The 12,250-nt window shown below is 44.5% G+C and overlaps 1 protein-coding gene across 3 annotated transcripts in view; it reads left to right on the top strand.

Annotated features, from left to right (window-relative positions):
- The window catches only part of TBC1D8B (TBC1 domain family member 8B), a 93,018-nt gene that overhangs the window by 1,096 nt on the left and 79,672 nt on the right, over positions 1 to 12,250 (top strand). For all 3 annotated transcript variants that reach the window (XR_011023580.1, XM_068251046.1, XM_068251047.1), the window contains exon 2: positions 11,197 to 11,307. Coding sequence is in view for 2 of the 3 variants with exons in the window: in XM_068251046.1 (XP_068107147.1) it covers positions 11,197 to 11,307 (111 nt within the window). In the remaining variant the exon portion in view is untranslated. The remainder of the gene's footprint in view (positions 1 to 11,196; positions 11,308 to 12,250) is intronic.

Raw genomic sequence — 12,250 nt, 5'->3', positions numbered from 1 at the left:
TTGACCGGGGTTTGAATCCCGGCTCAAGCCAATACGTAAAACAGTTAAAGAGACACTGTAGGGGGGTCAGGGGAAAATGAGTTCAAGTTACCCAGGGCTTCTAATGGTCCCCCACAGATATCCTGTGCCCGCGCAGCCACTCACTGATGCTCTGGCCCCGCCTCTGGTTCACTTCTGGAATTTCAGACTTTATAGTCTGAAAACCACTGCGCCTGCGTTGCCGTGTCCTCACTCCCACTGATGGCACCAGGAGCATACTGTGCAGGCCCAGTATGGTCTGTGCTTGTGCAGTACGCTTCTGGTTACATCAGTGGGAGCGAGGACATGGCAATACAGGCGCAGAAGCCCTGGGTAACTTCAACTCATTTTCCCCTGACCCCCCTACAGTGTCCCTTTAAGGCAAGGCTCTCTAATGATCATGTCGCCCTGTGGAGAGCTCCTTAAAGTAAACCTTAAAGTGGATCCGAGATGAACTTTTACACATTGCATAATTGTGTTCCTTTCCTATTGTTTATAGGGCATTCCTCAAGCCAAATACTTTTTTGTTTTAATACTCTAATTCCCTATAAACTAAACAAGCCACGCCCACAGGTTTTCAGGGAGCCAAGGCACTTTCAGACAGTAGCAAGGGCTCATGGGAGCTCAGTCTGGGCAGGAGGAGGGGGAGGTATTACTAACCATTGATTTCAGAGGCAGAGGGGAGGAGGAGGGGGGATTAGGTTTTTTTGCTCAAGATGCAGATAAGCCTACCTCGGTGTAATGTTTACAAACAACATGGCTGCTGTCATTGTATCACAGGATTAAATAATCATATTCTATTAAAGCTGTTTGCAGCTAGATTTTCTGTGTAAACTATCTAAACTTTAGATAAGATATATAGACAAGTTACTTGTTCTAGTTACTTTTTCATCTCTGATCCGCTTTAACCTTGTAAAATAAACAAAGTTTCACTTACCTGGGGCTTCCCGAAGCCCCCTGCAGCAGTCCTGTGCCGTCGCTGGTTCACGAGTGTCCTCCAGTCCCTGCCGAGGGTAAGGCCCCGTTCACACTTGCGGTTTAGTAAAAACCGCACCGGATGTCCGGACCGCACTGTATCCGGACCGGACCTGATCCGTACGGTTCCTATCCGGATCCGGTCCGGATCCGGTCCGTTTGCATCCGGTTTCCGTGCGGTGTGAACACGGTTGCGGTCCGGATCCAGTTTCTTAAGGAGATACACATCCTGTAAATACCTGGGGTCTGGGAGGTCAGCAGAAGGGTCTGGGGTCATTGTTGGAGACAAGTGGACGTGTGGAGACCATCCGTGGATACAGAGACTGCAGTTGGGACCATGGATCCAGGCATTTTTTACTCGTAAACCTGGGAATTCTCTCCTTCCTGTTGTTCGCCTCCTTGTCAGACATATCAGACATGTTGCTGCCAAAAAGAGCTCCAGCATGAAATCGCTGCTGCCCCACTCTTTGAACGCTGGGCCCATGTGGTCCCCATCCAAAATGCATAGGAAGTGGGGTAGAACGTCCGGTTTTTGTAGCCAATGTGTTGTGCGCTCTCCGGCTCTCATTGCTTTGTATGTGCCGGATGGTGCAGTCCGGCTCCGCCCCGGATACGGCTGCCGGAGGAGCCGGACCAAAAAATAGCGCATGTTGGAACGGACGCCGGAGTCCGGATCCGGCCCGGATCCGGTCCGGCTCCGGTCCGGCAGAATGGACGCATGTGAACGGACGCATAGGCTTTCATTGCTATGCCGTGCGTCCGTTCCGTCCGTTCTGTAAGCGGTCCGGCTCCGGCACGGCGATTCCGGATGGCCACCGCTAATGTGAACCGGGCCTTAGTTTCGTTTTTGTCCGACTGAAAGTCTGCCCCCGGCAATGCGAATTGATCTTCGCCTTCCAGCCGTCAAACACGTCCTGCGTCAATATATAAATGCTCTGCGTCTTGTCTACTGATGCCAAAAGATTGGAAGTTTCAACTTGCTGGCTAGAGTAATTAGTTGCACAAAGCAGAAGGCTTTATTTTCAACACTAGTCCAATGACTTGCAGTAAACTTTGAGGCTAGGAGAACACTTGTCCATGCGGAAAGCCATGTGGGAAAACGTGCATTTTCTGGCATGTGTGTTTCTGTGGTTTTTCTCTGTGTTTACATTTTTGAATTTGTGTTTTCTCATGCGTTTTTTTTTATTAATATGCCTTTTCAAAAAGAGAGAAAAAATCTATTAGATCTATTATACTAGATCTAGTTTTACAAAAATGCATACCTTTGCGACTCCACATGAAAGCATTGTATGCAAGTCGCATGCAATTTACACACAGTAAGCGGGGATCAATAGGAAATTGCTGTGTGTTTTGTTTTTAAAACGCACAGAAAATTGCATTGTGACGCATACCCCAATGCAATTTTTTGCAGTCCATACACTTACAACAAATGCATTTTCTGGCTTTCTGCTGTCCGTCAAAATGCATGTGATTCTAATAAGTGTGTTCCCTGTCTGACGCTCTTGGTTGCCAGTTTATAAACACTGTATAGTGTGTGTGTGTGTGTGTGTGTGTGTGTGTGTGTGTGTTTCATTTTTTTCAACAAAACTGGAATTTCCCTTTAACTATTACAAATATTTATAGTATATATGCCATCTCTGAATTATTGCATTTCTAATTTTGATCTTTGATTCTAATTTTTCTAAGTGTTAAATATTGTTCTAGTGTTGTTTTGTGGTCTTTGCATGTATGTCTGGAGATGTGGATAGTTGACTTGTGCTTAAAGTGTAACTGTCGAGCATAAAATCAAAAATCAATTCTTTATTTTTATCTGGTAAACAAGTAATAAGGATGCTAACCAGGCAATCCAAAAGTTAAAATCTCTATTACTTTTCTTGTTTATAAATGATTATTCCCCAGTTTACCTGACTCTTATTTTGTACGTTGCCGCACAAAGGAAGTTGCAGGGCATGCTGGGTTGTCTTTTTTTTTTGCTTCTTTATTTCCCCTCAGATTTAACTATTGCACAATAGCATAAAAGGACAACCCAGCATGCCCTGCAACTTCCTTTTTGCGGCAACGTACCAAATAAGAGTCAGGTAAACTGGGGAATGATCATTTATAAACAAGAAAAGTAATAGAGATTTTAAGTTTTGGATTGCCTGGTTAGCATCCTTATTACTTGTTTACCAGATAAAAATAAAGAACTGATTTTTGATTTTATGCCCGACAGTTACACTTTAATAATTATTAATGGTCCTCAGAATTAAAAGTAAAGCTGGGGCAAACACTAGACTGTAAGTTGGTGTTGTTTGAAAGGTTTACAGTTTGCTGCAGCGCCATCCATGGCTCAGTACTATAGAAAGTACAGCAAGACTACCATTCTTCTATACAATTGTATCTCTATACCATTTTATCATGTATATTATTGTTATTTTTATTTTATGTATTGTTTATTTCGTTGTAAAAGAAAACCCATGTAGAAATTACATCACTGTATTAATCTTGCCACCACCACCTTTGCTTTATTTTGTTGCTAGCACACCATGTAATATAAAATATCCTAAAATGTGCTAAGATGTACTTTGCTGCCGGGAGGGCTTGTAAATTGTTTATAGACTGCAGTCCTTGTCACTAAACCTGTCATTTCAAAACATTTGCTTTCATTTCTGTAAAGACATTAATCCCACCCTCATTCTTTGGAAGAAAAATATGTTCAGTTAAAAAATGAATACACTGTGCCTTAGGACTGGGACACAGTAGAGCGTTTTTAGAGCATTTAGGGATCGCTATCAATCACTAGCGATTTCCCTAAATGCTCTGCTAATGTAAATGGATGGGACAGATTTCACTAGAGCGATTGTAATTAGGCAATCGCAGTACAGAATTTTGGGAGCCTTTCCATTCAAATGTATTGTATAGTAGCAGGGGAATCGCTCCCAAAATCACTTGCAAAGCGTTACCACAAATTGCTAGCGATTGCGATAGCGCTTTGCACTTTGTAGTGGATCCCAGACCTCATAGTGATTACTGGTTTTGTACAAATATTTAAAGGGGGATTTAATTAATTGCCACAAACATAGACTGATGCTGCCTGTCTGATCATTGCTCATCACATCTGTACTCACTGTTCCCTTACTAGGCATATTTTTTTGAATCACTTTGTCTATAAAATGATCTTTACTTTTAAGTTTGGAACTATAAGGCTGGTTTCACAGTGGGACGTTAAAGTCCCACGTTACAGCAGCCAGTAACGCAGCCTAACTCACAGCACTGTAAAATCAATTGTGCTGTTCACAGTGCACATGTTGCGTTATATAGTAACGCAGCACGTTTAAACAAAGTGCTGCATGCTGTACGTTGTACTGGGCTAAGCCACGTTAGACTGTTTGCACATGCTCAGTAATGCTGGAGGAGGAGGTCTCCCCTCCTCATCTGTGGCCAGCCACATGGCTAATTGATATTCACTGCACTGCAGAGACTGTGGTAGGACTGTAGTGTTGTCCGGATTATGAACGAATTGTTCATTTGATCCGGATCTTTTTTGTGAGTCGAATCATCCGGATCATCGCAATGAAAGATTCGGTTCACAGTGGATGTCTGTCTGGAAGAAACAGGAACATACAGAATGTACAGTGCAGGGAAAGTCCTGTCCTGCTAGTCACTTCACCCAGTCTGCTTCCCTAGTAAAATTATTCAAATGATTCGGTTCAAAGATCCGGATCTTTTCAATGATCCGATTCAAATGATCCGAATCCTTAAAAAGATCCGGACTTCCTATCACTAACCTGGAGCGGCTGCTTTGAGAGCCGCATAACGCAGCTCAATCTGACGTCCAACTTCAACACCAGCATGCGTTGCGTTAGGGGCACGTTATGCGACCATAATGTCCCCTAAAACGCAACGTCTTGGTGTGTAAGTAGCCTAAACGTCCACAGCTGAAAGTTAGTAAGCTCAAATTCTACTTGTTTGTAACCAGGGGAGTTGCTGTTTGGAGTATGAACTGCCCAGACAGTCATGTGTTGCTGCATGAAATGTTGCACAAAGCAGGAAAACATTATTGCTCTTTCTGCACACCTATGTAACCTGACACACTCATCTGACCCATTTGTAATGGCTTGGCATACAGGTGAAACTTGAAAAATAAGAATATCGTACAAAAGTCCATTTATTTCACTAATACATGAAATAGGAACCGTTTGCATGTGTTTCGGATTAATTAGCTGTTTAGAATCGGACACTTTGGGCCTAGAATTGCCCTGCCACCACTAGACCTCCTCCACACTGCCAGAATGAGGACGAGTGCCACCAAGATCTCGTAAGACCCCCTCCCACCCAGGCAATCACTTATTCAAGCTCCTCCCATTGGGGAGCCGTTTCAGAGCCATCCCCTCCAGAACCACCAGTCACAGGAGTACATTCTTTGAGTCATATGGGAGAAAAGCGCTTTACAAATGTTATTGTATTATTGTATTGTATTCTTGCCTTATGCTGTACTACAACTGAACTCGAGCCCCACATGGCAGGTCATGCTAGTCCCTGGACTGTATTATCCTTCTCAGGTCACCCACCCCAAACCTCCACACAGTGCAGCACTGGCCCCATACCCTAGCTATTGTAGTCTATTTCTGAACCCCTTGTTCTGAATGTAGGCTTCTTATGCTTGTTTCATCATTGCTCATGCTGTCTACTCTGTGGGCTCTATTCACAAAGGGCAGTTCAGTAAAATAATTTTGGTCGGTAAAATACCTCATTCGATATTTTACACTTTTTTTTTCCAAATTCACTAGTTTTTCCGCATGAGGCAGTAGTAGTAATTTACCAAACAAACATGCCTCAATTCTCTAAGCCCTGCTTGGTGAGTGTCACTTACCAGCCATGTGGCAGAGCAGCTGGCAGGCGGGGAGCTGTGCGTGGGACGCGGAGGTCCCTTTAGATGTTCTGCAGCCACCAGGGGGAGCTCTTCTATATGAGTTAGTGACAAGACAATATATACAGAGGCGGCCTTAGAGTATGCGGGGCCTGGGGCGAGTGTCACATGCGGGGCCTAGAGCCATAAGTGTAGGCCATATACCGTATCGCCACGTTCATGGGCTTGTCCGCCTTTAATGCAGTACGCCTTACTATTATTGTTTGAAAACAATTACGTTTGGTAAAGGCCACTAAGCCAACCAATATAAAAAACAATGGTACTACCATTCGCTATTTGATTACATTACATATTTTAATTATTCTATATAGCTAGTACAGCGCCCAGTATATAGCTAGTATAGCGCCCAGTATATAGCTAGTATAGCGCCCAGTATATAGCTAGTATAGCGCCCAGTATATAGCTAGTATAGCGCCCAGTATATAGCTAGTATAGCGCCCAGTATATAGCTAGTATAGCGCCCAATATATAGCTAGTATAGCGCCCAGTATATAGCTAGTATAGTGCCTAGTATATAGCTAGTATAGCGCCCAGTATATAGCTAGTACAGTGCCTAGTATATAGCTAGTATAGCGCCCAGTATATAGCTAGTATAGCGCCCAGTATATAGCTAGTATAGTGCCTAGTATATAGCTAGTATAGTGCCTAGTATATAGCTAGTATAGCGCCCAGTATATAGCTAGTATAGCGCCCAGTATATAGCTAGTATAGCGCCCAGTATATAGCTAGTATAGCGCCCAGTATATAGCTAGTATAGCGCCCAATATATAGCTAGTATAGCGCCCAGTATATAGCTAGTATAGTGCCTAGTATATAGCTAGTATAGCGCCCAGTATATAGCTAGTACAGTGCCTAGTATATAGCTAGTATAGTGCCCAGTATATAGCTAGTATAGTGCCTAGTATATAGCTAGTATAGTGCCCAGTATATAGCTAGTACAGCGCCCAGTATATAGCTAGTATAGCGCCCAGTATATAGCTAGTATAGCGCCCAGTATATAGCTAGTATAGCGTGCCCAGTACATAGCTAGTACAGCGCCCAGTAAATAGCTAGTACAGTGCCTAGTATATAGCTAATATAGTGCCCAGTATATAGCTAGTACAGCGCCCAGTATATAGCTAGTACAGCACCCAGTATATAGCTAGTACAGCGCCCAGTATATAGCTAGTACAGCGCCCAGTATATAGCTAGTACAGCGCCCAGTATATAGCTAGTACAGCGCCCAGTATATAGCTAGTACAGCGCCCAGTATATAGCTAGTATAGTGCCCGGTATATAGCTAGTATAGCGCCCAATATATAGCTAGTACAGCGCCCAGTATATAGCTAGTATAGCGCCCAGTATATAGCTAGTATAGCGCCCAGTATATAGCTAGTATAGCGCCCAGTATATAGCTAGTACAGCGCCTAGTATATAGCTAGTACAGCGCCTAGTATATAGCTAGTACAGCGCCCAGTATATAGCTAGTACAGCGCCCAGTATATAGCTAGTACAGCGCCTAGTATATAGCTAGTATAGTGCCCAGTATATAGCTAGTATAGTGCCCAGTATATAGCTAGTATAGTGCCCAGTATATAGCTAGTATAGACAGTGCCCAGTATATAGCTAGTATAGACAGTGCCCAGTATATAGCTAGTATAGACAGTGCCCAGTATATAGCTAGTATAGACAGTGCCCAGTATATAGCTAGTATAGACAGTGCCCAGTATATAGCTAGTATAGACAGTGCCCAGTATATAGCTAGTATAGACAGTGCCCAGTATATAGCTAGTATAGACAGTGCCCAGTATATAGCTAGTATAGACAGTGCCCAGTATATAGCTAGTAGAGTGCCCGGTATATAGCTAGTACAGTGCCTAGTATATAGCTAGTAGAGTGCCCGGTATATAGCTAGTAGAGTGTCCGGTATATAGCTAGTATAGTGCCCGGTATATAGCTAGTATAGTGCCCGGTATATAGCTAGTATAGCGCCCAGTATATGGCTAGTATAGCGCCCAGTATATGGCTAGTATAGCGCCCAGTATATGGCTAGTATAGCGCCCAGTATATAGCTAGTATAGCGCCCAGTATATAGCTAGTATAGCGCCCAGTATATAGCTAGTATAGCGCCCAGTATATAGCTAGTACAGCGCCTAGTATATAGCTAGTACAGCGCCCAGTATATAGCTAGTACAGCGCCTAGTATATAGCTAGTATAGTGCCCAGTATATAGCTAGTATAGACAGTGCCCAGTATATAGCTAGTATAGACAGTGCCCAGTATATAGCTAGTATAGACAGTGCCCAGTATATAGCTAGTATAGACAGTGCCCAGTATATAGCTAGTATAGACAGTGCCCAGTATATAGCTAGTATAGACAGTGCCCAGTATATAGCTAGTACAGTGCCTAGTATATAGCTAGTAGAGTGCCCGGTATATAGCTAGTAGAGTGCCCGGTATATAGCTAGTATAGTGCCCGGTATATAGCTAGTATAGTGCCCGGTATATAGCTAGTACAGTGCCCGGTATATAGCTAGTACAGCGCCCAGTATATAGCTAGTATAGCGCCCAGTATATAGCTAGTATAGCGCCCAGTATATAGCTAGTATAGCGTGCCCAGTACATAGCTAGTACAGTGCCTAGTATATAGCTAGTATAGCGCCCAGTATATAGCTAGTATAGCGCCCAGTATATAGCTAGTATAGCGCCTAGTATATAGCTAGTATAGCGCCCAGTATATAGCTAGTACAGCGCCCAGTATATAGCTAGTACAGTGCCCGGTATATAACTAGTACAGTGCCCGGTATATAGCTAGTACAGTGCTCGGTATATAGCTAGTACAGTGCCCGGTATATAGCTAGTATAGTGCCAGGTATATAGCTAGTATAGTGCCCGGTATATAGCTAGTATAGTGCCCAGTATATAGCTAGCTAGTATAAATAGTGCCCAGTGCATAGCTAATAACAATAATGCTCCCCCAGCCAGCCCCAGTGCCCCGCCCAAATCATGTACCCCTCAAATAATCCTACCTAGTACCGGACAGTATCTGCTGTGCCTCAGCTGAGTCCCCTGGCCTCTGCTCTGCAATACGTCCGGCGGCTGCTGCAGACAGTGGCTCGCTCAGTGAGTCTTAGACTCTCAGTCCTGGTCGGCTCTAGGTCGGGCTGCGGCTTCCACGGGGAGCGCTCTCTCTCTGCGCATGCATATGACGTCATTCGTGACGTCACTCGCAGAGCGGAGCGCACCCAGCAGCCGGGCAGAGGAGGAAATGCCGATGCGCTCCAGCCTATACAGGAAGGAAGCGCATCAGGTCAGTGCGATAGGCGGCTGCTGCCGCCGCAGCCCGCAATAAATATTAAATTAGGCCGGCTCTGAATGGCGGTGCGCGGGGCCTCCTCAAGCGCGGGGCCTGGGGCGGCCGCCCCACTTGCCCCCCCCCCCCCCCAAAGGCCGGCTCTGAATATATATACTGTACAGCGCTGCATAAGATGTCGGCGCTATATAAATACTAAATAATAATAATAATATGCCAGAATACATATTTACACATCTAAAGGGATGCAGAAAAGCCCTTAAAATATCACCTTCCTCTTCTCTGATACAGTGAAAGACCCACCGGATAGCGCATCGCATCAAATCAGAGTGAGAAGCAGGCTCTGTGGCTCTCTCTATTGGCTTCCTGGCTCTCCCTATTGGCTGTCTGTCAAGTAAAGGTGGCCACTAACGGTCAAATTTCTAGCGTAAACTCGTTTGATCGATCAGAAATTCTGATCGGATTGGTTAGAAATAATCTCCGTTGATGGGCACAATCGATTACAAACGATTATAAAAATAGTCGTTCGATTGGATTTTTATCAAACCAAAATTTGGATTTTCTTGTTGGTTGTGATAGATAGGAACCAAAGATTGGTTTGTTAATGGTGTAGTGAACGATTTTTCTTCAGATCAGAATTTCTGATTGCTCGAATGATTTTTTGCTAGAAATTGGATCATTACTGGCCACCTTAAGTTAGTCAGAGACAGCATGGAGAGAGCGAGTTATCGGCTGCTGTGAGCTGGAGAAAAATACTGAACACTTTTGCCCAGTAAACCAAATGTGGAAATTTTTGTGAATTGCAATTTCTTGACATTTCTTGAGGCAGTTACCGTAGAAGTCAGTAATTTACCACACTAGTCAGTGATATTAATTTTCTGTGCAGTAATCAGTTTAGTGAATTGTAATTTGGGAGGTAATCTGTAAAATCAGTGGTTTTCAGCATTACCGAATGCTGTAATGCTTTGTGCATAGAGCCCTATGTGTGTCTGTGTGAAACTGCCATTGCCATAAGTGTTCTCCAGAGAATTTTTTTCCAGCCGGGTGGCATGAAAAAGTAGCCGGGTGGCATGAAAAAGTAGCCGGGTGGGGCAATATGAGAGAATGCAGGACCAGTGCTTCTGTGCGTAACTCTGCTTACAGCATAGGAGGAGGTGAGCCGGTGACAGCTGGGTGCTCACCAAAACTAGCTGGGTGGAGCACCCGGCTAAAAGAGCCTGGGGAGAACACTGTTACCAAAAACAATTCCAGGTATGTCATTTGGCGTACTTGGCGAATAAATGTTTCTGATTCTGAGATAATTGAACATTTTCACAATATTCTAATGGACTGAGATTTTATAATAAATAAAGGCTTAACTATCTTGCTTTGCATGTAATGAGTCTATTTCACATATTAGCTTCACCTTTTAAGTTGAATTACTGAAATAAATGGACTTTAGATTGATGTTCTAATCTGACACATTTGTAATGGCTTGGCAGATGTTACTGCCTGGTGTTGTTTATATAATCACAATTTAGATAATTGAATTTCATTGTATGTTATGCTGGATTATTTGTGTACCAGCTACAATTGAATAAAAGATATCCTGTACAGGCTGTTCTTGGGACACTCAGTATAGTAGTCCGTGTTCTTTGTTACTGTGACACTGAATATGCCCAAGTCATGTGTGTGACATGTGGGACTGTGGCATTTGATCTTCCCATTTGGCAAGTAGTGTGTTTTTGTTTTAGCTGTTCGTTTGGGTGATTGGTACTTAGTTGAGATACACACCGGCATGTGTTGTGTCTACTGAGCTGCAGAAACAGTAGGCTGTAGAGATAGTTGGCAGGCATAGATGGATGGCAAGCCAGCTTCCCAGCAGCACATCTTTTGTACTGCGGGCTTGTGGGATATTTGTGGGAGAGCACACATTTCATTACTGTATGAAAAATCTGGTTGCAGAATGTTTGGAAAACAATGTGTTGCTTATTAACAGTCTGCATTTGACTCCTCTACATAGGTCTTCTGGTGGGAACACTTGATGCCGTCTTAGATTCCACTGCTAAAGTAGCTCCATTTAGGATTCTGCACCAAACGCCGGACTCTCAGGTGTACTGGTCTGTCGCATGTGGTGAGTACAGGACCACCTACAGCAGACACATGGCTTTTTAAAATATACGTGTGAAAGTGATCATAGCAGTTAGACGGAGCAGTTAGACAGTTAGCGGAGCTCCGTCACTCAAACGGGGATGTGCGCGCTTCAGCGCACGCGATCCCCTGCAAACCACTCCCCCAGGGCTTAACGCCAGTTGGTGATACCCGGTCCTGTGGGAGCCATCTTGCAACCGCCAATTGGCGTTAGGCGGTCGTAAGGTGGTTAAAGCGTTCCAGTGTGTTGTAACAGCTCCTGGAACAATTAGTCACACGATGCAAGCAATTTCCCATTGGGTGAATTAGAATTAGCGCCGCTGATGCATGTGCAACTTCCCGTCATCTTTCCATGCGTCGTAGCGCGCGCACAAAACAGCACGCGTTAGCTAGTGGGAAAGGGCCTACAGTAGGGTCTAAATCACACACCTGAAACAAGCATGCAGCTAATCTTGTCAGATTTGTCATAGACGTCTGTTCTACTTACTTGTTCAGGGTCTATGGCTTAAAGTATAAAGCCCCATCTACACCATGGGACATTGCAGCGATCCGACGGCTCGATTAGCCGCTGGATCGCCTCTTCCGCGTGCCTGCCGCGTCCCCGCTCGCCGCGCCGCATTTGATTCCACGCTCGTCCCCGCCGGCGCCGCTTATCTCCCGCACGATTCCCTGCCATTGTCCCCTCGCGGGGATAAAGCAGGGAATCGGCGGTGCGGAGATCCGTCCTGTCGGATCTTATCAATCGAGCCGCATCAGCGGCTCGATTGATAAGGAGCATCGCGGCCGCATCTACTCGTGTAGATGCGGCTTTAGAGGCAGAAGATCAGCAGGACAGCCAGGCAATGTGCAGAATTTAAAATGAAATAAACATGTCAGTCTCCATATCCCTCTCACCTTGAGTTCCCTTTCAATTGGTCTATGCAGTT

This window comes from Hyperolius riggenbachi, chromosome 8 (assembly GCF_040937935.1).
Source record: "Hyperolius riggenbachi isolate aHypRig1 chromosome 8, aHypRig1.pri, whole genome shotgun sequence".
NCBI lineage: Eukaryota > Metazoa > Chordata > Amphibia > Anura > Hyperoliidae > Hyperolius > Hyperolius riggenbachi.
The sequence above is the reverse complement of the archived record's forward strand: the minus strand, read 5'-3'. Positions and strand labels throughout refer to the sequence as shown.